Source organism: Chlamydotis macqueenii, chromosome 9 (genome assembly GCF_036417535.1).
Source record: "Chlamydotis macqueenii isolate bChlMac1 chromosome 9, bChlMac1.mat, whole genome shotgun sequence".
NCBI classification, from domain to species: domain Eukaryota; kingdom Metazoa; phylum Chordata; class Aves; order Otidiformes; family Otididae; genus Chlamydotis; species Chlamydotis macqueenii.
In genome coordinates this window covers 17,554,661-17,581,545 of record NC_141564.1, presented here as the reverse complement: position 1 = coordinate 17,581,545, position 26,885 = coordinate 17,554,661, and the positions used below count along the sequence as shown (strand labels likewise).

The 26,885-nt window shown below is 44.0% G+C and overlaps 2 protein-coding genes across 17 annotated transcripts in view; both read left to right on the top strand.

The window, feature by feature from the left end:
* Positions 1 to 5,733, top strand: part of ABCC5 (ATP binding cassette subfamily C member 5) — a 48,839-nt gene extending 43,106 nt beyond the window's left edge. For 13 of the 15 annotated variants that reach the window (XM_086755104.1, XM_086755103.1, XM_086755111.1 and 10 more), the window contains 2 exons: positions 481 to 564; positions 3,148 to 5,733. In XM_086755104.1, the coding sequence (XP_086611230.1) occupies positions 481 to 564; positions 3,148 to 3,207 (144 nt within the window). In that variant the 3' untranslated portion in view covers positions 3,208 to 5,733. Of the gene's footprint in view, positions 1 to 480; positions 1,313 to 3,147 lie in introns of those variants that run through there. The other 2 variants (XM_086755106.1, XM_086755105.1) reach the window with 1 other exon arrangement.
* A 272-nt stretch (positions 5,734 to 6,005) lies between these two features.
* RNPEPL1 (arginyl aminopeptidase like 1) lies at positions 6,006 to 26,743 on the top strand. Of its 2 annotated transcripts, none has more exons than XR_015259428.1 (11): positions 6,006 to 6,911; positions 13,309 to 13,449; positions 14,108 to 14,259; positions 14,699 to 14,815; positions 16,573 to 16,808; positions 19,128 to 19,241; positions 20,273 to 20,385; positions 21,367 to 21,475; positions 22,946 to 23,173; positions 23,477 to 23,731; positions 24,292 to 24,425. XR_015259428.1 is itself a non-coding variant. In XM_086755120.1 (11 exons), exons 1-11 carry the CDS (start codon positions 6,180 to 6,182, stop codon positions 24,562 to 24,564), a joined length of 2,358 nt encoding a protein of 785 aa, XP_086611246.1. In that variant the 5' UTR covers positions 6,008 to 6,179; the 3' UTR covers positions 24,565 to 26,743. The 2 variants fall into 2 exon arrangements, 1 of the variants encoding a protein (XP_086611246.1); XM_086755120.1 differs by having other exon boundaries at positions 6,008 to 6,911; positions 23,477 to 23,619; positions 24,292 to 26,743.
* Positions 26,744 to 26,885: the final 142 nt, after the last annotated feature.

Genomic DNA, 26,885 nt, shown 5'->3' with positions numbered 1-26,885 from the left:
AAAACCCCCTATGTAGGTTAATTCTGAGGTGGGTAACAAGGTAAGCATCTCTGATGGGGCTCAGTGGCCATGTCCCATTACTTTCATGAAGCCCTGTGCAGTTAAATGGGCATATAAGAGATACTTCACCCACTTTTCAGGCTTTCATGTGGGAGCCATAAACAGTTAAATCAAACGTAAGAACTTTTGGCAAGGCACTTCTTAATGGTAGAGAAGGCAAAAACCCATACCATCTGCCTCTATTTGCCAGAGCCGCCAGAGTTTGCTTCCTTCTGGGTAGTTCCAGCATTTGAGTTAGTTTGGAGCATCCCAGGTTACAGTGGGTATGCATAAATGTGCATACTTTCACCACCTGTTGTCTCATCTAAAGATGAATGCCGTGTTTTGGCTTCTTTACTACCATTTCACAACTCCAAGGGGTGGGAATTAATTTTCTGCTGGATTTTACTGACATACTTTACCTGCTTTGTTTGCTTTTAGGTAGTGGAATTCGACACGCCGTCTGCCCTTCTGGCCAATGAGAATTCACGCTTCTATGCTATGTTTGCTGCTGCGGAGAACAAGGTTGCTGTCAAGGGCTAAAATTCAGGGCAAAGTCACTTTAATTTTGGAGAGCTACACTCCCTGCCTATGGCAGGCTGGCTCTTCCTCCTCCTTCAAGCAGATTATTGCCTTTTCATCTTTTAGTTTTTAGCACAATGTGTCAAGCTAGAGAATTTTTTAAATGGTGTCAGAAGAATTCTTCATGTTTTTATTATTGTATTTATTCCATAACCATATTACTAATTTTTTGTTATTGAATGCACTCTACAAATGGCTCAGGGAGCCATCGTTATAAATGTATCAGAGGCCTATAATGAAGCTTTATACATGTAGCTATATCTATACATAATTCTGTATATAGCCTATATTTACAGTGGAAATGTAAGCTGTTTATTTTATATTAAAATAAGCACTGTATTAATAACAGTGCATATTCTTTTCTATCATTTTTGTACAGTTTACGGTACCAGAGATCTGGCTTTGTTATCGGACTGTATCAGACACCATTTTGTCTTTTACAGTTGGTCTTTTCCTAGTGCTGGATTTTCTGCGTGTCTGAGTGGAAGTGAAGCTTTGCAATAGTGTCCTTTATTGTCACATCTTTGTTGTCTAGTGCAGGGGAGAAGAGCTCTGTGGTGTAACTACTGCATTGTAATTTATCAAAGCTATTTGGAGCATCGCTAATGTTCACCACGGCAGTGGCTGCTGCTTCCCATGATGCTTTCCCAAAGCAGAATTTTTAGTGATCTCTCGAGTGGAGAACCACTTCTAGGTCTCAGTGTTCTGATACAGTATTTCTTACTGTATCACCACGGTTTATTTTAATGCAAGCAAGCCCAAGCTCTTCCTGCTTCGCTCATCTAACACAACCAAAATCTAACTGTTTGTGGAATGATCTGTAACAAATTAATTGTAAGGTTCAAATCATACCCTGTATGCTAGCAGGAAAGCCTTTTCAGAGTTGCTTCAGCTGACTGACTCCTTTATCTTGAAGCTGCTAACACTCCTCAGAGGTTTAGGTTGGCTTTCATTGGCATGGGTAACACTAACTCTTTGTTCTGCTCACTTATACTAAGGTTAAACAACATCAATATTTCCTGTTTCTTTATTGCACACTTGTTAAGGAAACAAGTCCCCCACCCCACGTCTTCTGGAAATTTAAAGAGGTTCCTGTTGATCAGGATGTAACACTGGTGTAGGACATCGTTTTCTTACTGTAAAGAGACCTACCTCAGGTTACTAGGTCCTGCGTAGTACGTTGCCATGATCACTGTACACCATCCGTTTTACGGGACCTGTGGCCCGGGTGGGCATGGTCGCTCCTGTAATAGCTGTGACTTATTGAATGGTCAGCGTTGCATGTCTTTGTCAACTTGGACATTTTGTAGCCTTAGCATGTTTGCAAAATGTCTCATTGAGGCAGAAATCTGAAAAGTAAATAAAACTATTTTGGGTTTTGTAAATTTTATTGGCTTAAGTGGTTTGTTTTGGGCACATAAACCACTTCTCACCTTTGTGAGCCCTGGGGGACAGATTTTGCAGGCTGGTTTGTGTAGTTTGTTTTTGTTTTGTTTTTTCTCCCCTTGTCTATGCAGCACGGCCTGATCTTTCTTCTTTCAGAGTGGAAGTGTTTCTTTAAAAGTTTAGTGGGTAATTTTTCTGCCCTCCGGCATGGGGGTGGCTGACAATATATGTATGTTTGTGTTGAGTAGTACAGGGAGTAATAATTTATAGTGCAAGTATTCAAGCCAAGTAGCAAGGGGGGAGGTCAGATGGAATAAAGATCCTTCTTAGGCTCAGATTTTCCCCCTTTCTTTAGCTGCAAGCATTACTGTTTCTAATGTGATGTGACTGCAAAGCCACAGCAACAAGTATTTCTACCTACCAGTAGCACAGGCAAATCATGGCATTAACAGAGCTTAGCCTGTAGCTTGAAGATAGCACATAAAGCATAATTTCTTGTAGTTGTTCTTTAGTGAGTCTTGTCCTAAGCAAGAATTAACTAGCAGAGATCTTACCCTGCTCACAGGCCTGGACGCAGTCTTACTCTGTGTCAGGGACTGGCAACCATTTTGCTCGGTGTTACTCAATTCAAGGAGTGTGACTGTATGTTGTGGTTAGGAAAGGGAGAAGTAATAGGCTTCTCTCCAAAGAACACCCAGCTAAGTGGGAGGTTCTTTTTTATCAGAAACTTGATGGCAAAAATAAACTGGGGAGAGGCATCAGGGAGCAGGGGTGATAGGCCAAGGAGGTAATACTCTGCTTCTTCCCTAAAAGTAGAGCTGGGTAGAATGTGAAGATGAAGGCTGAATACCTTAAGGGGAGAGGGAAAGAACACGAAATGCATCTGCCTAAAGCTGTGGTTAAAACAGTTCAGTCAGTTGTCATGTGCAACTCCTGTCAAGGACAGGGTTGTCTTGGGCCCTCCAGAACTGAGTTTACCCCACAGACTTCAGGATTTCCCTTGAAGAAAAAGGGCTAATGTACCTAGTTCTCAAGTGCCACTGGGGTTAGAGCGTGCCTTCATTTTGCAGCTAAGGCTGAGCAAATGGCTGTCTGGGCAAAAGGGGAGCCATCCTGATGTTGTCCTCCTTCTTCTTCCAGGCTGGGAGTTCCTTCCACTTTCCTGATGCCAGCCCTGGCTCTTGCCTGGTCCAGCAGTGACCCAGTTCAGAAAGCTAACTTGCAGGAAGTTCACTCTCCAAAAGCAGGAATGCTGTACAAAGAAGGAGACAGGAAGGCACACCTGGAAGGGAGAAGCGAGGCTGCTCTTTTCAGTAGATGCCAACTGCAGCACTAGCATAGGTATGAGAGGAAACTGCACTCAGGATTCATTGCACCAAATTGCTGCTTCCCAGTTAGGCTCGCCTAAAAAGGTGAATACTTTCCTGCTGCTTCAGTGAGCTGAAATAGCTCAACAAGGTGTTAAACAAGGGCTTGTGATGGAGCAGGTGAACAGTCACCTGTGGACAGCGGGGATTAGCTCAGCCATTTTGTTAAACCTTAGCTGCGGCATTGTTTGGAATTAAGGAGACAGACGGCCAGAGGGAAATGTTCTTTCTGCTGTAATCACCTGCTTCATTTGGCAATTCTCACGGACAGTACAGAAGTATTGCTTCTCACATGAGTAGCAGTATTTTTTTTTTTTTTATTGGCTTTTGTCCTGAACCACGGGAGCAAGCTGAGGCCTGCCCCAGGGCCCTGTCACTGAAGTGGAAGGAAGAAACATCAATATTTGCAAACGAGAATGAAATATCTTTATCTTTGAAGCATCCTATAAGAGGTTGATGATGATGGGAACTTTCAGGAATTCTGCTTTAGACTTTATAGTGTGATATCCTAGACAAGACTTCATCCTGCAAGGAGTGGAGTAAGACTCGGGTATGGGGACAGAGGCTTTCTTTAGAGAGATCCTACCCGAAAGAGATCCTACCATGGAGATAACACATCCTTCTTGGTATATAGCAAAGGCTGTGGCCCAAGACCACAGGAGTGCAACTTGAGAGAGATTTGCCGAAGGTAACTGGTTTGCTGTAGTACCCTCAGGAATTCCAGTGGCATCAGTTTTGCTTATTCTGCCCCAATGCAGCGAGCGCAGCCAATCCCAATTAATTATCATAAGCTTAGAGACTCTTAGAGAGGATGTGTTCCTGCTCATCTCATCTATCTGATGGGTGCAAATGTTGCACTTGCTTGGGACATCAATCAAAACACAGGTAGGATTCTTTTAAAACTACCCAATGGAGTTAATGTGCAGTTAGATCGGTGTCAGTCCAAAGCCAGGCCCTGAAGTTGTTGCTGGTCTGAACATCTGAGGAGACATCACCGCTACCTGTGGTGAGGTCATACAGGGTCAGATCCTGAGGCGCTGGGGCTGTGGTCTGCACATTATCCCTAGGTGAAATCCAGAGGGAGAGAAAGCAGTCTTAGTACATCGCTGGGAACAGAGTCTGAGAAAGCACAATTATTTCAAAAGGCAAATGGTATGAGTGAGAGAAGGTACCAGAAAGGAAGGATAAATGCAGAAAATTTTATTTATAAAAGGAGGATGTGAGGAGAAAAGGTGTCAGGACAGAAGGTTTCTCTTAGCTAGAAGGGGATTGGGCAGAGACAAAATCACTTCTTGAAGGTGGTTCCAAAGAACATACTGAGCAGATGCAGGGCGGCTGTAATGCCCTCACCAACCAAAGAACTTTCCTGAATGCTGCCTAGTTATTTTTTACTGCAACTGCAGTGTGTGTTTAACTATATATAAAAGCAGTCACACAAAGGTTTTCTTTATAGTCCCACCTTCAGGTTGGTCTGGGATAATACTGTGATTTGTTTTACCCCTGGTTCAGCTGCAGACAGCGGAACATTGTGCTGGGGCCACAGTTTCTGCCTCCAGTATGACAGTCCAGTGGAAACTCAGTGGGGAAATGGTGCAGATGCTGCTGTGTAAGGCTTGTAGAATGTACCACTATGGGTTCCTTAAACCCACAACCGTGCAATAAATGTTCCTGTGTCATCCAAAAGACGTGCCTTGGAGACTCCTCAGGCGGCTGAGGTAGGCAAAGCGCAACAGTGAAAATAACTTAGAGAACAGAAGCGGCAGAGATTTCCTGTATGCCGCTCCCGGGCTGCGTGGAGCTCAAATCACAGTTCCTGCCAGCACACCTCCTCCCTTCCAGCTTACTGCCGTCTACCGTTGCCGCGCAGAGAGACGAGCGGTTGTGTAACGATGGTAATTTGTGGTTTCTGTCCTTTCTGATTTAGGAAAGCGGCAGTGGATGGTGTGTGACTCCTCGAGAAGGAGCGCTGGGGGAGAGCACAGCATGTCATATCTGAGCTGGGGTCTGGGGGCAGTTTGGAGTGAGCGTCGGAGGCCGGCAACTACGGCCAGCCAAGGTGGGAGGGAAGGGACTACAAAGCAGGAATGTATGGGGTGTTGGCAGAGGGAGGCTATTTAGGGTAGGAGCGTGACCAGGAGCAGGATGGAGGCAGCCGAAATAGGCACGGGTGGGATGAGGGCTGCGTGCATCAGCCCTGCTGGGAGCCGTGGCGTGGAGGGATTTGCAGTTGTTTGTCTTGGAGCTGGGGCGGGGGAAGGTGAAAATGAAGCATTCAGGCCGAGAGGAGGAGGCCGTCCGAGGGCAGGAGAGAACTGAGCGGGGCATTGTGGCCGTGCCAGTGGCCGCCCCCGAGGGCTGGACCGGGGGGGGGGGGGGTAGCCGGGCTGGGGGAACGGTGGGGGAGCGAGGTCCCGCGAGGCGCGGCCCCGCCCGCCCCTGTGCACGCCCCGGGACCGGCGGCAGCGGCGCGCGGGCGAGCGCGTAGGAGCCCCCCGGTGCGCGCGCAGCCGGCGGCGGGGCGGGGCTTCCCGCCAGCTCCCCCCCCGCTCGCCCCCGCGGCGCCGCCTGGCGGCCGTGCGAGCGCGGCTGCCTGTTCCGGGCCCGGGCCCGGCGCTCCCTCGGCCGGTGCCGCGCGGGGCCTGCGCGGCCCTTTCTTCCCCCCCTCCCCCGCCTCCTCCACCCCCTCACCCGCCTCCCCTCCCCGCCCCGGTCGCTCCGGCCACCGGGGCCTCCCTCCTCCCCGCCCGCCCATGGATTTCACATAGCAGCCGTCGCCTCCGCCGCCTCCTCCTCCTCCTCCGCTCCATGGCGGCTCCGGCTCCGCGGCCGCCCGGCCTGTGCTGCTGCCGCAAGGGTTCCGCGGCCGGGCCGGAGGCGCCGCCGGCCCCACCGCCGCCTCCCGAGCCGCCACCGGACGTGGCGTCGGTTTCTAGCTCGCAGCTTTTCAGCCTCCGCCACCTGCACCTGGGGCTGGAGCTGCGGCCCGACGCGCGGGCGCTGGCGGGCTGCCTGGTGCTGGAGCTCTGCGCCCTGCGGCCTCAGCCCCGCGCCCTGGTGCTGGACGTCCACCCGGCCTTGCACGTCCTCTCGGCCGCCTACCGCCGCGCCCCGGCGGGGGAAGCACCCTGCTCCTTCGCCTTCTCGCCCGACGAGACCGCCGCCTCCGCCGCACCGACCCCGCCGCCTCCGCCGCCCTGCCCGCCGCCTCCGCCGCCCTGCGCGCCGCCCTGCGCCGCCAGCCCGCCCTCCACCGCCACCTTCCTCTCGGCGCCCTGCATCGCCGCCGGCCCGCTGCCCACCTCCTCCTCCGCCGCCGCCCCCCCAGGGGAGCCGCCCGCCAGCCCCCCGCCCGCCGCCGAGCCTCCGCCGCCGCTGCCTCTCTTCGCCCAGCCGCCCTGCGCCGCCTGCCCGCTCGGCTTCAGGGTAGATCCTTTCACCGACTACGGCTCGTCCCTCACCATCTCCCTGCCCGCCGCTCTCCAGCCGCACCAGCCCTTCCAGATCATCGTCCGCTACACCACGGCCGACGGCCCCGCCGTGAGTACCGCGCCCTGGCCCCGCAGCAAACGCAGCGGGAGATATTTTCACTGTCAGCCCCTCCTTTTGTGTCCCCGGCCCTCCGCTGCCCCTTTCCTCCTCGCCTGACAGCCGCCTGCCTGCTTGTCGGCGCATCTGTCTCCTGCCCCATAGCCGTGCGCGGTCCCACGCCAATGATGCTGGTACCGACCCAGCTGCCCTCCTTCCTTCCCCTGTCGCCCCCGAGGCTATTTGTGGAATCACTTACAATCATAGAATCCTTTAGGTTGGAAAAGACCTTTAATATCGTCGAGTCCAACCAAGACTTGTACTGGATCGTGACAGTAATTTTAAAGTCTTTCGTCCTTTAAGGACGTTGCAATTGTTGGCGAGGAGCGTGAAAATTTGAAAACTCATGCTTTGACTGAATCCTTCAGGACAAGTTACGTAATTGCAAATACAGGAGTTTCCCTGTGGGTTTTGCCAGGTGCTTACAAAATCAGGCCTTGTGCACTTTGGTTGGTGTTCTGACGAGCTGTGGTCAGGAGCTTTGATGAGAGCAGGGAGAGATTCCACATATTGCTACAAGTCATCCCCTGGAAAAAAAGGATAGAAAATGGACCAAAACACCCATTTCAATGTGGCCATGGGAGGTGCTTCCATGTCTATGTGGATTAGTTTTCTTCAGTAGTGAGATGCTTTATAAACTCTGTCACTTCTTTTAAACCCCTGGTATTTAGAAGTGCTTGGCTCCTGGCCTTTTGGGTGCTGTCTGGCAGGTCTTTTGTTTTTAAGAAATTACAACAGCAAAAATACAAAGTTATCACTGTAACACCAGGTTTTTTGTTTTTTTTTTCTTACAGCTAGTTTGTTCAGGTTGGGAATTAAACTAACATGATTTTCATCATGTGGTTCACGAATCTATTTGCAAAAGGAATGTTTTTATTTGAGAGTCTTGCAACTTTGATGCCTCTGTCTTGCTTAATGGAATTGACTCTCAGCCTGCTGGTTTGGTATTGCTGTTGCATTGGTCAAAACCAGTAAATTGTGGATCTGTTTGGCTATTACAACTTATTTAATGAGAACAGGAATTGAACATGTTGATTTCATGCAAAATAACCCCATAGCAAGTATATAGTAGGCCTTTCCTTATGAAAGTGTTACTGAATAGAATGAGTTTGCTGGATCTTTTTCCCTCTAATTTTAATAATACATTGAAGCTCACAAAAGTAATGTCATCCTCAGAATGACCTAGGTAGTCTTAATGCATTGGCTCACTTGGAATAGTGAGTACCACGTGAAGATTTTTATTGACAGAAGTTTCCTTTTGTTATATGGTGATCCTTTAACATGCTAATCCTTCTCTAAAAGGGCAAAAATGAGGTGAAATTCTGGCACTGTTATAATTCAGATCCACTTGTAAGTGAGGATGTTGTTACTTTTTACCTCTGGAGCTCTTGATTTTAATATTTCCTTGTGCAACACTGCTGTAGTTTTTCTGCCCTGAAAAGGTACATGGGGGATGTCTTTCAGGACCTGCAGTGTGTTCAGAAGATTCTGTTCTTTATGCTTTTTTCAAGATTTTATGAAGAAACATGTTTATTTTGTCCACACTATGCCTCATTTATGGTGGGAAGGCTTTAAAGCTGATTTGCTGTTGCAGTGCGCTCTATAGTCATTCCCAGTCTGGCTGAGCCATGCCTCCTGAAGTGTATGATGACATACTTTACTCCTCTTGAACAAATTCTTTTATTTTAGGCTGGCCTGTGCTTTCTCCTGGGTTTTGCCAGTGCTGTTGCCAAAGGGGCAGACTGTCCTGCTGTGTGTATGGAGAAATTATCTCAAATGTGACAGAATACCGATTTGAGATTCTGCTTTAGAAATGATCTGAAAACCACTGAAAGGTGCAGGGCACTGACTGGTGTGGTGTTCATTTAGTCTCACCTTGCGTTGACTTGGTCCTTGGTCCTGCACGCAATCCAGTGTTAACATTACCTATTTGAAGATGCTGAGAGTAGGGCATTTTTTCTATTCCCTCTGTCATTTGTCTTGCTTCCTCTGGGTCAGACATGAGCTAGCTATTCTACATCCTGTCTTTTGAAGTCTTATATTGTACCTTTAATGGCATGTACAGTTGAAATGAAGCTACAAGGACTAGTGTCAAAAATGATTGATGCTTACAGCGTCAGGGACATGCACTGCCCTTTTCAAGTGATACTGAAAAGTAGAAGCAGGCATGCTTACTGACATGAATCGTACCACGTTTCCTCACTCACTATTGTAGATTTCAGCTGGCGAAATATTTGTCCTCAAGTAGCACCTGTTCTAGCCCTTCACATTCAGCATGCTGAACTTTTTTTTTTTTTTTTTTTTCCCCTCCTGATCCAAAGTAATTTTGTGCTATTGTAGTGTTATCTGTCATTGCTGTTTTTCAGCCTGGCATTGCATTTTAATAGGGATGAGTAACCCTGTGTCTATAAGGGTGAAATGGTTTATACTCACATCTAGTGCGTTTCCTCGCAGTGACTTTTCTCTGCATAAGTGAAGCAGCTTTACAGTGTTAGACCTCTCTCTTCTAAAAGTTCTATTTTCTTTAGCCTTCCTCTGAATATAATATTTTTAGGTCAGGGTATATTTTCTATGGGACCTTTAGCATACTTGTAGGACCTACAAGACAGTAAATTCATGTTACAGTGCAGCATGGATGTGTTGACAGTAAAATCAGCAACGAAGATAGTAGTCTGTTTAAAATTGGAAACCTGTTGCCTGGATGTACTTGGTTTCAGCCATCTGGATATGTTATTCGACTGTCCCATTATTTCTCATGTGGAGGAAGAAGCCAAGATCTTTCGTTGTTTGATGGACACTGAGAGACAGCTGAGAGATTAAATCTGCCTTTCACAGAGCATTCCAGTTCCCTGCACTGTTAGGGAACCATATGCTTAGTACATCGCCAATTCACTTCAGAAGCAAGACTGTCAAAAACATTCTCTCTCTGACGGTGTGGGCTGAAGGCATACACTGATCGGGTGTGTCAGTGACAGCAGTCCTGCTCTTCCTCCTCTTCTTTTCCCTCACTCCTTACTTCTTGGTCCTATGAGTACTCTTTCATAAGACTTTTTTTTTTTTCTTTCTCTCCTTCCCCAGAGAGAAAAATCTGCATCTGTCTCTTGCCCACTGTGTCACGCCTCTGATTTGGCAGCGCACATGTTAACACCAGTGCTATTTTCTTTCCATGACAACCTGAAATGTAAACCCTCTCTCTTCTGGTATAAAAAGGATAGCATTTCCCAATCTTCAGGATTTACCAAAAAGGACAGCTCTTTTTGCAGTGCTGGAAGCTTCCTTGTAGTCCTGTTAGATTCCTCAGTCTTCCTAGAGTGACTTACTGTCCAGGTGTGCCTTGCTGCTGTCACATCCTCCGCATCTCAGATGTGTGGTTTACTTTGTCATCAGATGGAGCGGCCTGTTGTTTGTCTAGAACAGAAGCTGTGGCATTGCAGCTCTTCTTGGGAGCTTCATCAATGATGCAGGTAGAAACATGGAGAGATTTAAAAATGAAAAACGCTTAGCTAATTGCCTTTGGCATTTGCTGGATTTGGGCAGGGGGAAACCTGGACTGTCCAAAGCCTCTGTTCAGCAGAGGAACTAAGCAGCAGCTGTTACTCAACTGCACCACAGAACAGCTTTAATGTATGAAACAGCTCTCCTGTATACATGAAAAACGAGATTAAAATGATGAGCGTTATAATGATGTCACGTATATTTCCAAAGGGGAGCAAAGGAAGAATTTGGATGTAGAGTAGCTAATATGTCCCCAGATACTGCTCTGTCCCTGTGTACTGCTCCGCCCCTTGCCCCCAGCAGTACCCTGCTACTTGCACTCCTTTCTGGGACGCTGCTTATACTAATTTTCCCCAGTCCATAGTCCTGCCTCTGTCTGGCAGCATAGCCTGGTCTATTTATATTACAGATCTATTTATATTGTTTCAGGATAACTTTCATCATTGTTCCAAGTGCATCTGGAAAGAGAGACAGAGGCTTGCCATGTAGCTGCAGACATTAGGAAGCAGGGGAAAAAAATACTTCATCCTCTGCAAATATTTTTTCCCTCTTGGCCTTTGGGGCTGGTGCTTCATTTAACTTCAACTGAATGTCAAATAAAGGGGAGCTGGTTGAAAAGAAATTGTCCTTAATTTATGGAGTTTCTTGTAAACAAGAATCAGCTTCTCACTTTCCCTTTGTTTCCTGCTTATGTTTTCTTCCTGCGCCGGTAAAGGAGAACTTCCCCTCATCTCTCTGCAGTAAAGACATTGTCTGTCAACCCTTTTTCCTTAGGGTTGCAACTTTGGTCTGGTGGTATCTTATCTCTGTTTTCTTTGTTAGCCTTTTCTGTCTGTCAAAAGGCAAAGGAGGTGAGTCTCTTCAGCAGGGCCAACGATACAGATTGTAAGTCAGACTTCTTGTGGTACGAGCACACAGGCACTCCTTGGAGGTGTGTTTTTAAAAGTTGACTGTTGGGGCAGATCTTTAAAAACTTGATTTCTGAGCCTCCTTCCTAGACCATTAGAAAGCTACTACCTTGGATTAAAAACACAACACTTGCATTTTTATGTGAATATGTGTTCTGGAGGGAAGCTATTAGTTTCAAACTGGATTTTAATGAGACATCTGTCCCCAAATGTGTTCTGGAATAGCTGTCTCTAGTTCCACAATGTCAAATTGCAGAGAAGATATTCATTGCCGTGAAATGCAGGTATCTATGGAGTGGAAATCTGTAGCTATGTAGTGCACCTCAGCAGTGACCTAGGGATTTGGCGAGTGATATGCTGAAATGCAGCACGTGAATTTGAATAGTCGCATAGCCTTAGCCCTCGTGTGTAAGTGAGGCAAGGTTCATCAGAAATCATGCTTTAAGCGTGTTTCTGTCCCAACAGGCTTGAAACAGAAGAGAGTAATCTTAAAACCACTTTCAAGGTAATAGTGCTGATCTGAGACTGATTTTAATTCTAGAGAAAGGTTTTTAAATTTGCAGTGCCTCCCACCTAAAAAAAAAAACAAAACATTTGCCAGTGGAAGTGTGAAATTCGATATGAATAACTGAAAGTTGCTGACAGTATGTTTCCTTTCCTTACCTTTCACTGATCCCCAGGGGTGCTGCTGAAATTGATTATTTGAGAGAGGAGCACACTGGTATCTGAGGAAAAGGGTCTGAAGGCGAGGGAAGGAGATAACAGAGAGTGAACTTATAGGACAGAGAGAGAGAAGGCTTTCACTTCCAGAGCACACAGAGGTTAACTAGGAGATGGAATTGTAATATGTTGTTAAAACCAGAGTAGACATAGTACCTAGGGTTGTCTTCCGTAACTATTTCATTGCTTTTTCTTGAGGACCAGAACTGAACTAGTGCCTGCACTAACTGAATTCGCATTTATTGGTTGCTTTGATCTAAGAATTCAGTAGACTCAGAAATTTTATTCCTTGTGCTTGACTCTTCCCGAGACTTCCAGTGGTTCCAACTTTATTGCAAGTTTCACAATATTTGATGTTTTCTGTAAAAGTTCAGCTCCAGAGTTCTAGGATTACATGCAAATCCCTATTTAAAATTGTTCCTACACTTCAAAGTTGGAGGCAGGGAGCATGTGAAAGCATAACATTACATTTGAAACAGAAAAACCAAAAAGACAAATAACTGCATTTTTTCATATTATTCTTAATCCATTCTAATTATTTGCTGTGGGTCTGACTCATGATTTATGTGCTGTTTGATACTGAAAATTGACATGCTCCATGGTGGTTTTTTTTGTGACCACCCAGAATCTGCTTATTCGCTCTGTGAAAAGAGGCCTCCAGTGTCATTGACCAGATGTTTCTTGCATATACTCACTTTTTTACATAGTGTCAAAATGTTTGGTACTTCAGCCAGCAGGGCAGCATCAGGGTCAGAGAGAATGTTGTGTACACTGTTCAGCCTCAGGGTTTTTTAGTTTGTGGGCTTATTTTTTTTTTCCAGCTTGTGCTACCTGACCCCTACTACTCCTGTTCATATTGAACTAAAAAAATGAAGATACTCAGAGTACTCCCTCTGAGAAGAAGGTTTTGTGGATGTTTGTGTGAACTTGTTATTAACCAAGCAAATAGATACAACAGAAATAGCAAGTGGCTGGGAGACACTACGTTGTGTGGCACTGCTCAGTGTTCAGACAGTGAAAAATTACTCTGAGTAGTCATGGCAAATAAACAGGAGTAGAAAGATGTATTGTTAGAAATGGAAATATGCCCTGTGCCAGGTATGCATCTGGGGAGCCAAACAGCTCCTTGTCCACAATCCTCTTGATTTCAGGTTTTGTTTTTTTGGCAGTTCATCCTTCTGATTTGTCCCTTTCCCTCACCTCTTCTTCACATCATGTCTCGACAGATCTGGTGGCTGGATCCAGAGCTGACGTATGGCAATGCCAAGCCATTTGTCTTCACGCAGGGCCACTCAGTGTGTAACCGGTCTTTCTTCCCCTGCTTTGACACACCAGCAGTGAAGTGTACCTATTCGGCTACTGTCAAGGTGAGTGACTGAATAGATATAAATGGTTCCTGGAGCACCTGCTGTTAACTTGTGAACGCATAGTTACATTGTGTGTGGATATATGGTATAAAATATTAATTGTGACACTTAGTGTTATAAAAAGTACAGGATTTTTTAGATCCCATTCTGGTTCTTGAAACAGAATTAGAGTACTGCCACAAAGGCAACTCTGTTGCCTGTCGCACTTAGGTCTTGCCTTCCCTGTACTCAGTGCTGAAAGAGTAACTATGAAATGGGTAATATGAAAGAGAATTTGGCTGGTCAGTTCCAGTAGTGGTTACTGATGATAATACTCAAATGTATTTTAGCATTTCTTGAAAGGAAAACCCCAAAGTTTTATGAAAGCAGCATCAAATAACATTGCATTTTGTGTAGATGAAATAATTTGATATATGGGCACTTTTGGAGCAGCTGGCATAAGAACCCATGCAAAACAGGAAGAGTAATATTTTTAGTTGGTGTATTTTCACGGTCTGGGTAGATTGTGGTATAAAAACCCCACAGAAATCTAACATTTTGTGTTATCTAAATGGTTGTTTTTAATGTACATTCTCTTAGGCATGGATTAAAAAATCCAGATGTGTGTATTCATCTGTGGTCATCTAGTGAATTGATACGCATGATGTTGGTCTTCCAGGCTCCAGCAGGCATACAGGTGTTGATGAGTGCCACCCAAAGTACCTACTTAGAAGAGGAAGGTGTATATCAGTTTTACATGGAATATCCAGTTCCTGCCTACCTAGTGGCCCTGGTGGCAGGAGACCTTATACATGCAGACATAGGCCCAAGGTAAGATGTGCAGTGAGTTGATTCTGCTTTTTGTGTCTCTGTCAGTGCTTCAGGTAGTAAGTAGTAAATACCTTGAGTCATTGATGAGGGAACAGCTGGGACTATGAGCTCTGGGTGTTCAGAGAGTTTGAGGTTTAGTTAGATGTAAAGAACTGCATTGCACTGGACTGGCGAAAATCTTTTCCTCTTTCATAAATGTTGCTTATTGTCCTCTGTCATCATACAGCTACTTGCCTCGTTGCCTTAAGGCAATTTAAGGCACCTTTGATTATCTCTTGTGATGGATCCATAGAGTGTTAGCCTAAAGAAGGCCCGAGTCTGATGTGAGACCTCTTAGCAGTATTACCATAATGGAAGTGTGGTGAGAAGTCAGCCTGTTTTTTCTAAGAGATAATTCAGTTTGCTGAAGTATCACCTGATGTTTTCTGTTTTCTGACAGGAGCAGAGTGTGGGCAGAGCCTTGCCTGCTGCCAACAGCCATCAGTAAGCTTTCTGGGATGGTTGAGCGCTGGTTGACTGCTGCAGAGAGTCTGTATGGCCCATATATATGGGGAAGGTGAGTTTGATAAGTCTCCCAGGAATGTGTAATGGGAACAAAATAAAACAGTCTTGAGAAATTATCATGCTTTCTCCCTACACTAGCAATAGCAGTACAAATAAGCCTCTCAGCTGGCAGTAAACTCTGGAGTTTTGTCTCTACAAGTGGCAGAGAGGACCATGGAGGCACAGTGGTGTTCTGCCTGGTATGGTGGGCAGAACTGGAGGTTTCTAAACGGTGATCTTCACTGAGGAGAGAAGGCCCTGAGCCTCTACATTTTCCGCAGCCTCTCACACCCCTTGGCCCTCTACTTTCTCCCCAGCCTCCTGCTTGTTCTCAGCTTCCCACCTCCATTGGGCCTCTACTTTTTCTCTGGCCTCTCACACCCTCTTGGCCTCCCACTCCTGCTGAGCCTTTACTCTCTTTCGGCCTCCTGCATCCTCTCAGCTTCCCACGCCTGCTCAGCCTCAATTCCCTCTCGGCCTCCCACACCCTTTGGACCTCTAATACTTTCTCAGCCTCCCACTCCCTCTCGGCCTCCCACCCTCTTTGGGCCTCTACTTTTTCCCCAGCCTCCCATCCCTTCTCAGCCCCCCATACCGATTGGGCCTCTACTTTTTCCCAAGCCTCCCACCCCCTTTGGGCCTCTACTATTTTCCCAGCCTCCCACACCCTCTTGGCCTCCCACCACCTTTGGGCGTCTACTGTTTTTCTGGCCTCTCACACCCTCTCAGCCTCCAACCCCTGCTCAGCCTCTACTCCCTCTTGGCCTCCCACCCTCTTTAGGCCTCTACTACTTTCCTGGCCTCCCACTCCCTCTCGGTGTCGCACTCCCTCTTGGCCTCTACTTTTTCCTCAGCCTTCCCCCCCCCCCCCAGCCTTTCTTACTATAGTGTTTTGTGATGTCAGTCCAACATTGGGCTGGACGCTATTTAAAATGTTTGTCAGTTTTATTTATTTCTCTATTTTTACATATGGCACTTGACATATGATATATTTATTGTGGTATGCCTGAGGATGCTGAGTCAGTACAGACTCATTGAGAGTCCCAGTCCCTAAAAACAATAATAGTTTCTGAAGTTAAGCTTGACTTTGTATTAAAAGAGGATATTTTTGAGAGAATACTTTCATTCTTTGGATGAGAGTAAATGCTTACAAAGGCTGCCTATATTTCTTTGTGCTAGAGGTAAGCAGAAAGAACACGTTGTTAATCTAAAAACATGGCCCAGTGTGCCAGTGCTGATCGTTGGTGGAGAAATTTAGAAAACAAAACAAATAGCATTGTTACGTTCTGAAGCAGATGGGCTAGAGTAATTTTGCTGACACTCCAGGTTCACCAAGCCAGTTAATTAATTTGCTAGCTTCCCAGCCTCTCTCTTTCCTGGGAGCTTCTGGGGACTTGACACTGTGTATGTGAGTAGTGTACGTAGAGTAACAGTAGTGTTTCTGTCTCTCAGCTATACAACTGGTGATGAGTTTGCATGTGTGAAGGGAGCATGATGCTTCTGGGAAGTGCTGGATCTGCTGCACGTGAACAGACTGTCTAGTCCTGTGTCCAAACGTGGACAGGTCCTTGGCCAACAGGATAAACTCTGTGATCTTCTGATCAGAAGAATCAGGCACCACTGATATAGAAAGTTTGTTCCTGAAGTCGCAAAAAACTCTCAGAAGAACCTTCCGTAAGGGAAGGAAAAAAAAAGTTTCTGTGTATGTCTTTTGAAATAGCTATAATTTACTTGTCTCCTTTTTCCTTTCTTCTCTTTCCCTGATTTTAGATACGACATTGTTTTCCTTCCTCCATCCTTCCCTATTGTTGCCATGGAAAACCCATGCCTGACCTTCATCATCTCTTCCATTCTGGAGAGCGATGAGTTTTTGATCATTGACGTCATTCATGAAGTTGCACACAGCTGGTTTGGCAATGCAGTCACCAATGCTACATGGGAGGAGATGTGGCTGAGCGAGGGGCTAGCCACGTACGCGCAGCGCCGGATCACCACCGAGACCTACGGTATAGCTGCAGAAATGTTTTCCTTATGATGTGTCTAACCAATGGCTGGGAGTTGGCTGCCTTGGGAGCTCAAAAGTCTGTAGGGAGCTGGTTTTCTTTTTTTTATTTCAGGAACACACACGTCCCCAAACTTTGTATTGAACATCTGGATACTTAGAGTCTGATGTTGTCTTGGCTTTGGGTGGAATCTGTGCCTGATAGGGTCATAGGGGCTTTGAACGAGGTGTGTTGGCACAGCATTGTGATGGTTTTAGAACTTTGGAGCTACTGTTGGGTACCAGGCAGGTGTTAATACGTCAGAGCAAGGTGAGCAGGGGACGCTTCAGAGAAAGATGTAAGAAATCTTACAATGGTTACATTGTGGAATAACTATTCTGTCTTTCTAATCCTGATCAGTTAGTAGCTACCTACTCTTGGAAAGAATTATGGCAATAGCCCTTATAAAAAAACCAAAACCAACCAACCAAACAAAAAAAAACCCCCCAAACAGTACACATCTAAGTAGCTGTCTGTTTATTTAAGGCTTCCTGTAGAGTTGTACAGCCCTGCCTTTGCTTATATTGGTGAATTTCTCTGGTCAAATGTATGGTACTGTCTTTAGAATATCTAAGTAGCAAATCATTCCTATGCTTTTCAGTTTAATTGGTTTTTTGTAGAAGTGAATGATGGGAACATGCACTTCTCTGGTTTGTCCTGCTATGTTTTTAAAAGCCTGTACCACATGTATTCTCACACTTCCACTGTAAACAATCTTGGAAAAATTCCTGGAAATCTTGGCAGCGAGAGTGTTTAGAAGCATGCCTTTGTTTTTGCTCATGTTTATAATTTTTGGAGATGAGCTGATGATAATGAAGTTTAGGGAAAGAAGTGCTCTGAGCATATATGGGGATATTACAATGTATATTATTTAGCTTTGAAAACTGTTTTGAGTAATTCTCAGTAGTTAGTACTGTTCTTATAAATTGCATTATATTCTACATGGCAATTATATTAATATGTCAGAAGATATTGACCGGTTCTCTATCCCATCTTAATCTGTCCCTCTGACATAGGACAAGATCCTTACTGATTTTGTTCTGTTCTCTTGAAATTTAGAGCTGGTTGTTTCAAGAAGCAGTTGTTCAGTAAACTAAGAAATGCTTTTCCCTGTGCCGTTCTTTCATAAGCTGTTTTTGCATTTTGTTTTGTTTCTAGGACAAATTTCTGACCTAAATCTTGCCATTTCTGACATAATTTCTGGAGTATCTTCTGCTGTTAATAAAAAGGCATCTTTGTAATGACATTGTTTACAGAAATTGGAGTCCACTGACTACCACACCTCTTGGATCTTGCTTAATCCTACTTCCTGTAGCTTGAAGTAATTGCCTTTAACACTAGGGTGGTTCTTGCTATCCTGGTTCTTGCTTTTCCCAGTGAATCACATCTGCCCCTTTCTCTGCTAGTGCAGACTCTTCTATCCTCCAAATATATCCTGGTTCTTAATTCTCATTTTGCTTATAGCAGATTCCTCTGTATATACATTGAGACTCTGAGATTGTCTATGTAACAAGCCCTGTTGTTGAAAACCTAGCAAAGAAAGCTAAAGTGTTAATAGTACTGGATATTCAGTATCTTCTGAATCTGAAAATCCATTTTCCCCAGCTTTTTACATCTGCAAGGGCATAGGAAAGATCTCTTGACTTGCCAGCGTAATACAGCTAGTTTGGCTTGAAAGCGTGGAACGCTCTATACTGCAGTTAGAAGAGAAAGAATAGCCAACCCAGGTACAGCTGTAGAAGTCCTCCTAGTGAATGGAAGGTGAAAATGGAAGGTGATACAATACGGGTAGGATGCTAGATAAAGCTTAAAAAAGATCCACAGGATCTTTTGTATTTTCACCCAGGAGGTGGTAGTTTAGTAATATCCTTGGTATTGAATATGGAATCGTGTGTCTACTGTTCAGCGACATTACTTTTTTGTAGCACTTGATTGTTCCTTGAAAATTACCTGTACAATACTTACTCCAATGTTGCTCTGCTTATCTTGTAAGAACGGATGAATTCAGTGACATAAACTTTAGCATAGTTTTGATGTTGCTTTGTTTTTCAGTTCAGCTTGCTGAGCAGAATGAGTAAATGAGTGAATGTCCGGACTTTCATTACGAATTGCAGGGTCTTTTTGCACTCAAGTTTTTCCACCATTACATTATTGTGATTCTGTCTCGCTGTTGTTATGTCTCTTACAGCTTCAGTAGCTTTTATTTTGTACCTGTGCTGGTTCTGCACAGGTCAGGTTTTGCTAGTAATTTTCACACAACTAATAAGTTTCTTTCTGGGGCAGGAGCTGCCTTCACATGTTTAGAGACTGCATTCCGCCTTGATGCTCTCCACAGACAGATGAAGCTCCTTGGAGAAGACAACCCGGTCAGCAAGCTTCAGGTTAAACTTGAGCCAGGTATTGCTTTTAGCTGAAGCTGCTCTACATCGATTCTGGAATATAAACAAAAAAAGACTAATTTTTACATATCCTTTAAAAAAATAAAAAAGAAATGCTGGTTTGTAAACCAGTCTAAAAGTAAATAAGGAAACTTGCCTAGAAGTTTTCTTCAAAGTTGGCTAACTCATCTTTATAAATACTGTTCTGTTTAACAACAGACTCACTGAGTAGGAACAGAGTGTGAAAAGCTGCCTTGAAAGCTGTGTGGTTTTGAGCTTCTGAATATGTAAAATAAAGTAGTTTTTAATGAAAATATTTGGAAACATCATATAAAATTCTGTGCTATGAACTACGACAATGTTCCTCTTTTTCTGTTCATGTAAGAACTATGTATGTGTGCATAAGCAGACAGATAAACATATGCACTTGCTGTCCCATTGAGTGAGCCATGCAGGGGCTGTTTGGTTATCCCCTGAGCCACATGCAGGTCTGCACTCCAGCATCATGTATCCTCTTCATTGATAGTTCTCTAGTTCTATGGTCACCATTGGAGGTGTGAAGCAGTCTTCAATCTAGATGATAAAATGCAAGTGGAGATGATTTTGGAAGTAAATGGAATGGAAAAGCATGTGTTGGAAGTCTCAGAAAAGGAACAAGTAGTGATTACCTTATATTGGTATCTTGAAAAATTTGTGGTATGGTGATTCCCTGAGTTTGTCACTGAAAAAAAAATTATTTGTCTTCAAATTCCAGATGTGTTTTCAGTGACATCTAATTTGAAGTAACTTGTTCTATTGGGAATTAATACTTAGCCTATGATGATTGATTTTTTTTTTTTTTTTTTTTTTTTTTTTTTTTTTTCAGCCTGTGTGTTTGGACTGCTTAAATTTAATTTACTGCAGTAAATTAGATGTACTGACAACAGGCTTGTTTTGTTTTTAAGTCACCACATCTGAACTTGGTAATCTCTAAGGTGTCTCTATACTTGGAAGGGCTGGAAATTAATGTCCTCATTAGTATCTTATGACATTGTTGTCGTCTCCTTTCAGGTGTAAATCCTAGTAATTTAATGAATCTTTTCACCTATGAGAAAGGCTACTGCTTTGTTTACTACCTGTCCCAGCTCTGTGGTGACCCAAGACACTTTGACTCCTTCCTAAGAGTGAGTATGAATAAGCATGTGTTTCTCTTGAGATTTAGAGCGCGCTCTCTCTCTCTCTTTTTTTTTTTTTTTTTTTTTTGTGTACAACTGGCTAGTTGATAGGGGTAAAGTTGAACACAAGTGTGTCTGTGTCTGAGATGGAAGAATGGTGTGTGCCTGTTTGTCACCTAGATGATTCTTTCTACAAGATTTCATTTTAGTGAATGTGCTCATGCTCTTCTTTAATCTCAGATTCTGAGCTTATGAGGTGCCAAATACAGAGTAGTAGTACATTTTTGTTACCTCTTGTTCTCTGCTCCAAATAATTAGAAAGCTCTTCCAGCATAGATTGTCTGTCACTGGGATGATGTGACTTCATTCACTACTAAAAAGTATTAGCTTGTGGTTTTTTTTAATCAGTGTGACAAAGGGCGTGGTTTCCTATATTGGGGCAGCTTTGGTGCCTTGGAGCACATTTGCAAAATCTGTAGAAAATTGTCAGCCGTTGACTTGTTTTTGAAAAGTGACACACCTCATTGCTTTTTGGTTTTGCTGCATGCATCTTTTTTCATATCCTCATCCCAGCTATCCCCATTCCATCTTTCTGTTACCTATAGTTACGTAAGTATGACTTCAGTCCATAATCTGTCAGTGAATAATACAGTGGCCAGCTATGTTCTGACTTTCCACAGTGTCAAGTGTGAGGAGACCTTCTTGCCCTTGATATGTTAATATATCTGTGATCTGTATCAGGAGAAAAAACAACCCAAACCTGTACTCAGCTGTCAATGCAGCTACCCATTTTTGTTCTTTTTACGGGGCTTTCCTCATCTGGAGGGAGGAGGGGTAATATTTTTCTTGATTTTTTTTTTTTTTTTTAAAGTTTGCAAATACTTGTTTTCACTGTTCCTTCTCTGTTTTCTTTTTATTGCATGCAGTGGTTCTATGTCAAAAGGAAGCTGTCTTTCTCTTAATAATAATTTATCCTTTTTACGATTTCAGGCCTATATTGATAAGTACAAATTTACCAGCGTTGTGGCTCAAGATCTTCTGGATTCCTTCCTAAATTTTTTTCCAGAGCTGAAAGAGCAAAGTGTTGAGAGCAAAGCAGGTAGGAAATTTACTTAGTTAACTGTAAACACTGTAGAAAATCTGGGTCATAAATTTTGTGCTTGGCTTGGAGGATACACAAGAAAAGGCTAAGGCAAACAAACCCCTTTGGCAACAGCCAGATGTTGACGATAGAAATGATTGAGGTGATTTATTGTTACTGCCTCCATTTTGGGGAATGAGAGTGTCTTAAATTGCTGACAAATTTGGCATTAATTAGCTGAGTGGCACTCGGTTAACTTTCTCATTAACTCGTCTTTCACAGTGCAGACAGAATGATAGGTGCATGTGAGATTTATACATGCTCAAATGCAAGGAAAAGGTAAACACACTTTGAAATGTCATCTATTTTAATTACAGAAAACATGCTTTGAGAATGTAACTTTTTTCCAAGGTTCTATCCATCCATATAAAATCTCTTCCATAATGTTTCCCTTTCCCTTATATCCCCTATTTATAGCTGTTGGTGGATTTATGAAAGCTCTGTAATCTACTAGGTGCTTATTAGCTCACTTGCTTAAAGAAATGAGACTAATGTTATCCTGCCATGTGTCCCTCCTTGCAAGTAATTACTGAACCCATTGGTCAGTTTAAAGCAGACCAGCAGTGGAGAGCAGCTCTTAAGGATACTAGGTTCCTACAGGCTTTGTGGAAACTGCCTGTAGAGAGATGGAGAAGTGATGGGTGGGAAAAGCTGCAGCATGAGCTGTTTTATTTGGTCCACTGGTTGGCTAATGAATTAACCACAGCATGGGGCTAACTTTTGCCTGGCTGATACTCAGAGAATGGAGGGGAGAGGAGTTTTAGGGCAGATGGTGTGGAATGGTAAGTATTGCCAAGGGTTAGGAAAGTGCTGAGGTGGGGTGGTAAAGGGTCAAGGGGAAGAGCTCTGTTGGAAACAAGACTCTGCTAGCTCTGCTGCTTGTGGAGAAACTTTTTTTTTTGTCTGTTAGTTATTGATAGTATACATACATTTTCAATTGCTTGGTTTTGCTGGTGGGTAGGAGGAATTCAGTCAGCCTTCTCACCTCTTCTTTTTTTTTCTTCTTTTTTTTTTTTTTTTTTTTTCAAATGAAGCAGGTTTTCCTCATATTCTTCACTCTTTCTCAGAATTCTGAGAAAGACAAATGCTTGCACAAAAAAGTCTTCTGTTAGAACATAGTTTGATCATAGATACTTGTTAGCTTGGCTGTCTTAAGAGCATGTGTGTTTCTTGTACTTAGTCACTGTAATCTTGAGCTCTAGAAAACTTTTGGTTAAATTTGGAGAGGTGTTGCTGGCACTCTTCCAGGTGTAGCATAGGCTAGCCCGATGACACTGCTAAGGCTGTTATGTTGCTGTAACTATAGGTTGGTCTGATTTGCTATTGTTAGAAACTCTCTTAACTGTGCTAGAAGCAGTCCTGAAGCTTGAGGCAGTCAAACCATCTGCAGAGACTCCTGCTCGACATTTTTGGTGCTCCTCATTCCAGGACTAGAGTTTGAACGTTGGCTCAATGCTACAGGACCTCCGTTAGCTGAGCCAGACTTATCTCAGGGATCCAGTCTGACCAGACCAGTGGAGACGCTCTTCAAACTCTGGACCACAGAGCCTCTGGACTCTGTTGCTGCTGCCAGCAGTGTTGACCTCACTAAATGGAGAACGTTCCAAACCGTGCTTTTCCTGGACAGATTGCTGGATGGGTCACCACTGCCACATGGTAAGTGCTCTATCAGAATAGTAGAAAAGTATTCCTGGAGTAGTTAATTGGATTCTAAAGAGGCCTGTGCCTCGTTGACCTTATCATTCGCGGAAAGTCAGCTTGGACAGGGCTTTGAGCAACCTTATCTAGTGAAAGATGTCCCTGCTCATGACAGAGGGATTGAGCTAGATGATTTCCAAAAGTCCTTTCCAACCCAAACCATTCTATGATTCTGTGGTTTTATTATTCGTTGTTCTCTAATGACCCTCAAACTTGACAAGATAGGTCATAGTTCTTTCTTTGCATATGTGCTCTCTTCAGAGGTGATAAAAAAGCTTTCGGAATGTTACTCCTCTCAGTTGGACTCCATGAATGCAGAAATCCGTATCCGCTGGTTGCAGATTGTAGTCCGAAATGACTATTATCCAGACCTTTACAAAGTCCGTCGCTTCTTGGAAAACCAGGTACTAACTGCTGGATTAAAATCACTGCACCTCTCAGTGCATGAGACATGTGCATGAGACATGCGACGTGAAAGACCTTGGAACTTCTGCTTCCTGGCCAAGTGTAGACCAGGTGTGTTGCGAAGGGGCTGAGCATGGCTCACCTGCTAGCGGGCGGGGAGGAATGGGCAGATGTCATGTGAAATACCTACAGATAATCTCTGCTTTTCTGGCCTAACTCCAATACCCTTGTCCCACCTCTGCCCAGTGTATTTTTTGTGTTGCTTTGTAGCAGCCCTGGCTTTTCCAGACCAGAAATTTTCACACACATGTGATTGTTTCAATATTTACTCTTCAAGCAAGGCTAGGGTTCATTGAATTCCTTTCAGTAGTTTCTATCATGCAGGTGCAAAACGTTAATGCATGTGTTCGCTGTGGCCTATTCTCCTTAGCCTTTTAAAAATAGTTATGTTATTTGTGGAAGTAGCTCAGTCTTAGAGACCAAATTTTTTTAATATCATTCATAAAAATCTATGCATTAAACTTATTTAGAATAGATTTGGCTGTGTTTTGAAGAAATGCGTTGCTTGTCTCCACTCTGAAGTCATTCTGGGCTGTTGGAGTGTAGCTGTAGAAGAGCTGAACCTCTTGACTTTTATTGCAGTGATATTATCCAATTATTCTTTTTTGCAGATGTCTCGGATGTACACAATTCCACTTTATGAGGACCTTTGCACTGGCACCCTCAAGTCTTTTGCCTTAGAAATTTTTTACCAGACCCAAAACCAGCTGCACCCCAATTTACGGAAAACCATCCAACAGATCTTATCACAGGGCTTGAATCCACTTCCTGCCATAGACGCTACAGCAGTCACTACAGACACACCAGCAATGGTGCTTGAGGACAAAGTCTCAGAGGCCACAAACGGTGCCATTTCACTCAGGGATGTTAACGTGTCTGCTTAGATCACCAGCTCATGCCAGCCGTGAAGCTTGAAAATGGGGACAGGAACAGAGGAAAGATACCAAGCGTCGCCTCCTTTCCCTCAGCCCTGCAGCTGCAGTGTGTTGTAACTGGATTTCTCTCCCAAAACACAAAGCAAATGTGCCTTCAAATATCCAGCGTGTGACACTGCCAGGTTTCAGAGATCTCCTTCAGCTGTGGCATGGATATTTTGAATCGATTTATTCTGGGCAGGGACTCCTGGGCAATTGCTTCTCCGTGGAAAGTGGATAGTTCCCTTTCCAGAGGCTCTTCTGGATGATTTCTCAAAGTGTATTGGTTGGTGGGGTTTTTTTTTCTTGTTTGTTTTGTTTTCTTTTTTTTTTGTCTGAGGCCACTGAGGCATGTCCTACTTGCTGTGTATGTGTTGCTGGGGAGTGTATATGTGTTGAGCTGCCATCAACCTGATATCTGGGCTGAAGTTCTGCAAAGGAGAGAATCAGGAATTGTCAGTGGCAGCAAACACGTTTTCATGTTACGCTCCTGACTGTGACAGAGGTATTGTGATTTGGGAGGTAGGGGACTAACGCTTAAACAATTAAGAAACTAATTTTAAATAGCTCCTGTTCCCCCTCTGCCCCTAGGTGGCTAAATAATAATAATAATAATAATTCTTTTTATATATATATATAAAAATATATATATAAAAGAACAGGAAAACCTTGTGAAGGATTTGAAATCCTCCTGTACTTAACTCTGCCATCAGTTTTCCCTTTGCACTCAATGGGACAAGCAATAAAGAAATGTGTAGGCTTGAATTTTCAAAAAAGTTAAGTTTAGGTGCCCAAATGCCATCAATTCCGGTACTAGTTGGATGCCTAAATCTTTTTAACTGTTTTGACAAGTCTAGCTGCAACCTTTGTTAGTGTGTTAGAATGTATAGCACATGCGTTCCTCAGATGCACTGTGTGTCTTCTATTCTGTCCTTTTGGAAGAATTAACAGGACCTTTAATTTAATTTTTTTAAAGATCCCTTTAAAAGATATGTTGGGCCTGTAAGTCAACCATGGAGACATCCATGCTAAAATTTCACTGCCTTGAATAATGTTTGCCTGAAGAACAGTTGCCCTGTCATACAATAGTCTGAGGGAAGCACCCTTTTGATGTGAAACTTTTCAGCCCCCCTTTACCTGAGTCTGTTTTCTGACTTACAGTGGTGGTAAGATGCCATTTCATTTACACAATGTGCTGTTTCTTCTGATCACTGGCCAGGCATGCAAGATGGGGAGATGCTCTCTTCCATCTCTGCCGTTTGGTCTCAGGAAGCTGAGGGCAAGGCATCACTGGGTATTGCAGAGCGCAGGTGATGGTTCTTAGGCTCTGTGCCACAATCTTTTTAATGTGTGGGTACCTGTGTGCCTCTCAGTGGGCTCTCACAAAGCATCCCTGAGCTGTTTCTATCACCAGGATAGAAGACTAGTTTGAATAAAAGGTGAAACATTTGGAAGAGGCTCAGCTAAAGGAGATGCGAGAGAGAAACTTATATACTTTGGGGCAAATTTTAGCCCTGCTATGGGGATCTCTATAGCACAGGAAGCAGGGAAATTCGGGAGATTTTTCTTTTTCACCAAAAGTATCTGTTTACACCCATATGTGGATGGGGACTTAGGTGCTGTTACTGGATCTGCATTTTCTGGCTTTAAATTGATTTGGACTTCACCGTAGCCTTAGCCTGGGCTGAACTGGGATAAAGCAATAATAAACTCAGGCCTCTGTAGTGCTTCATTAGTTTTCAAAATGGGCCATCAGCATTGTTGGGCTTCAGAACTCCAAGTTCTGCTCTTTGCTCCTTGAATGGGATTATCTTTTTAGTTCTGTTTTGTTTTCCCAGAAAGGATGGAGAATGATGTTTTCTGTACAAATCTCTTTCCTTTTTATTATTTGTTCTTTTGAAAGAGATTTGTGCAAGCTGACTTTCCACTTCCTGAGTTGCCGCTGTTGGTGCTGTGTCTCCTGGACCCCACTGCCAGCAGCAGCAGCCTGGCCAAGACCAGTAACCACTAGCATCTCTTGGAATCCCAGGCCTCTGTTTTAACACGTTTTATTTTGTGGGAGAATGTATGTGACCCTGGTGGGAATTTTTAATTTACATGGATGCCTTATGATGATTGTCAAATTAAACTGAGCTTTGTGACAAGTTTAGCTTTTTGGGCAGTTTTTTGGCGTCCCTGCTACAGATGTGTTGAAGAGGTAACTTGGTACTTTGTCTTTGTTTTGTCCTTCTGGAGTGCAGCATAGAGGGACTTTGGAAGTTATTTACAAGCTGCACAGCAAGAAGTTGGAG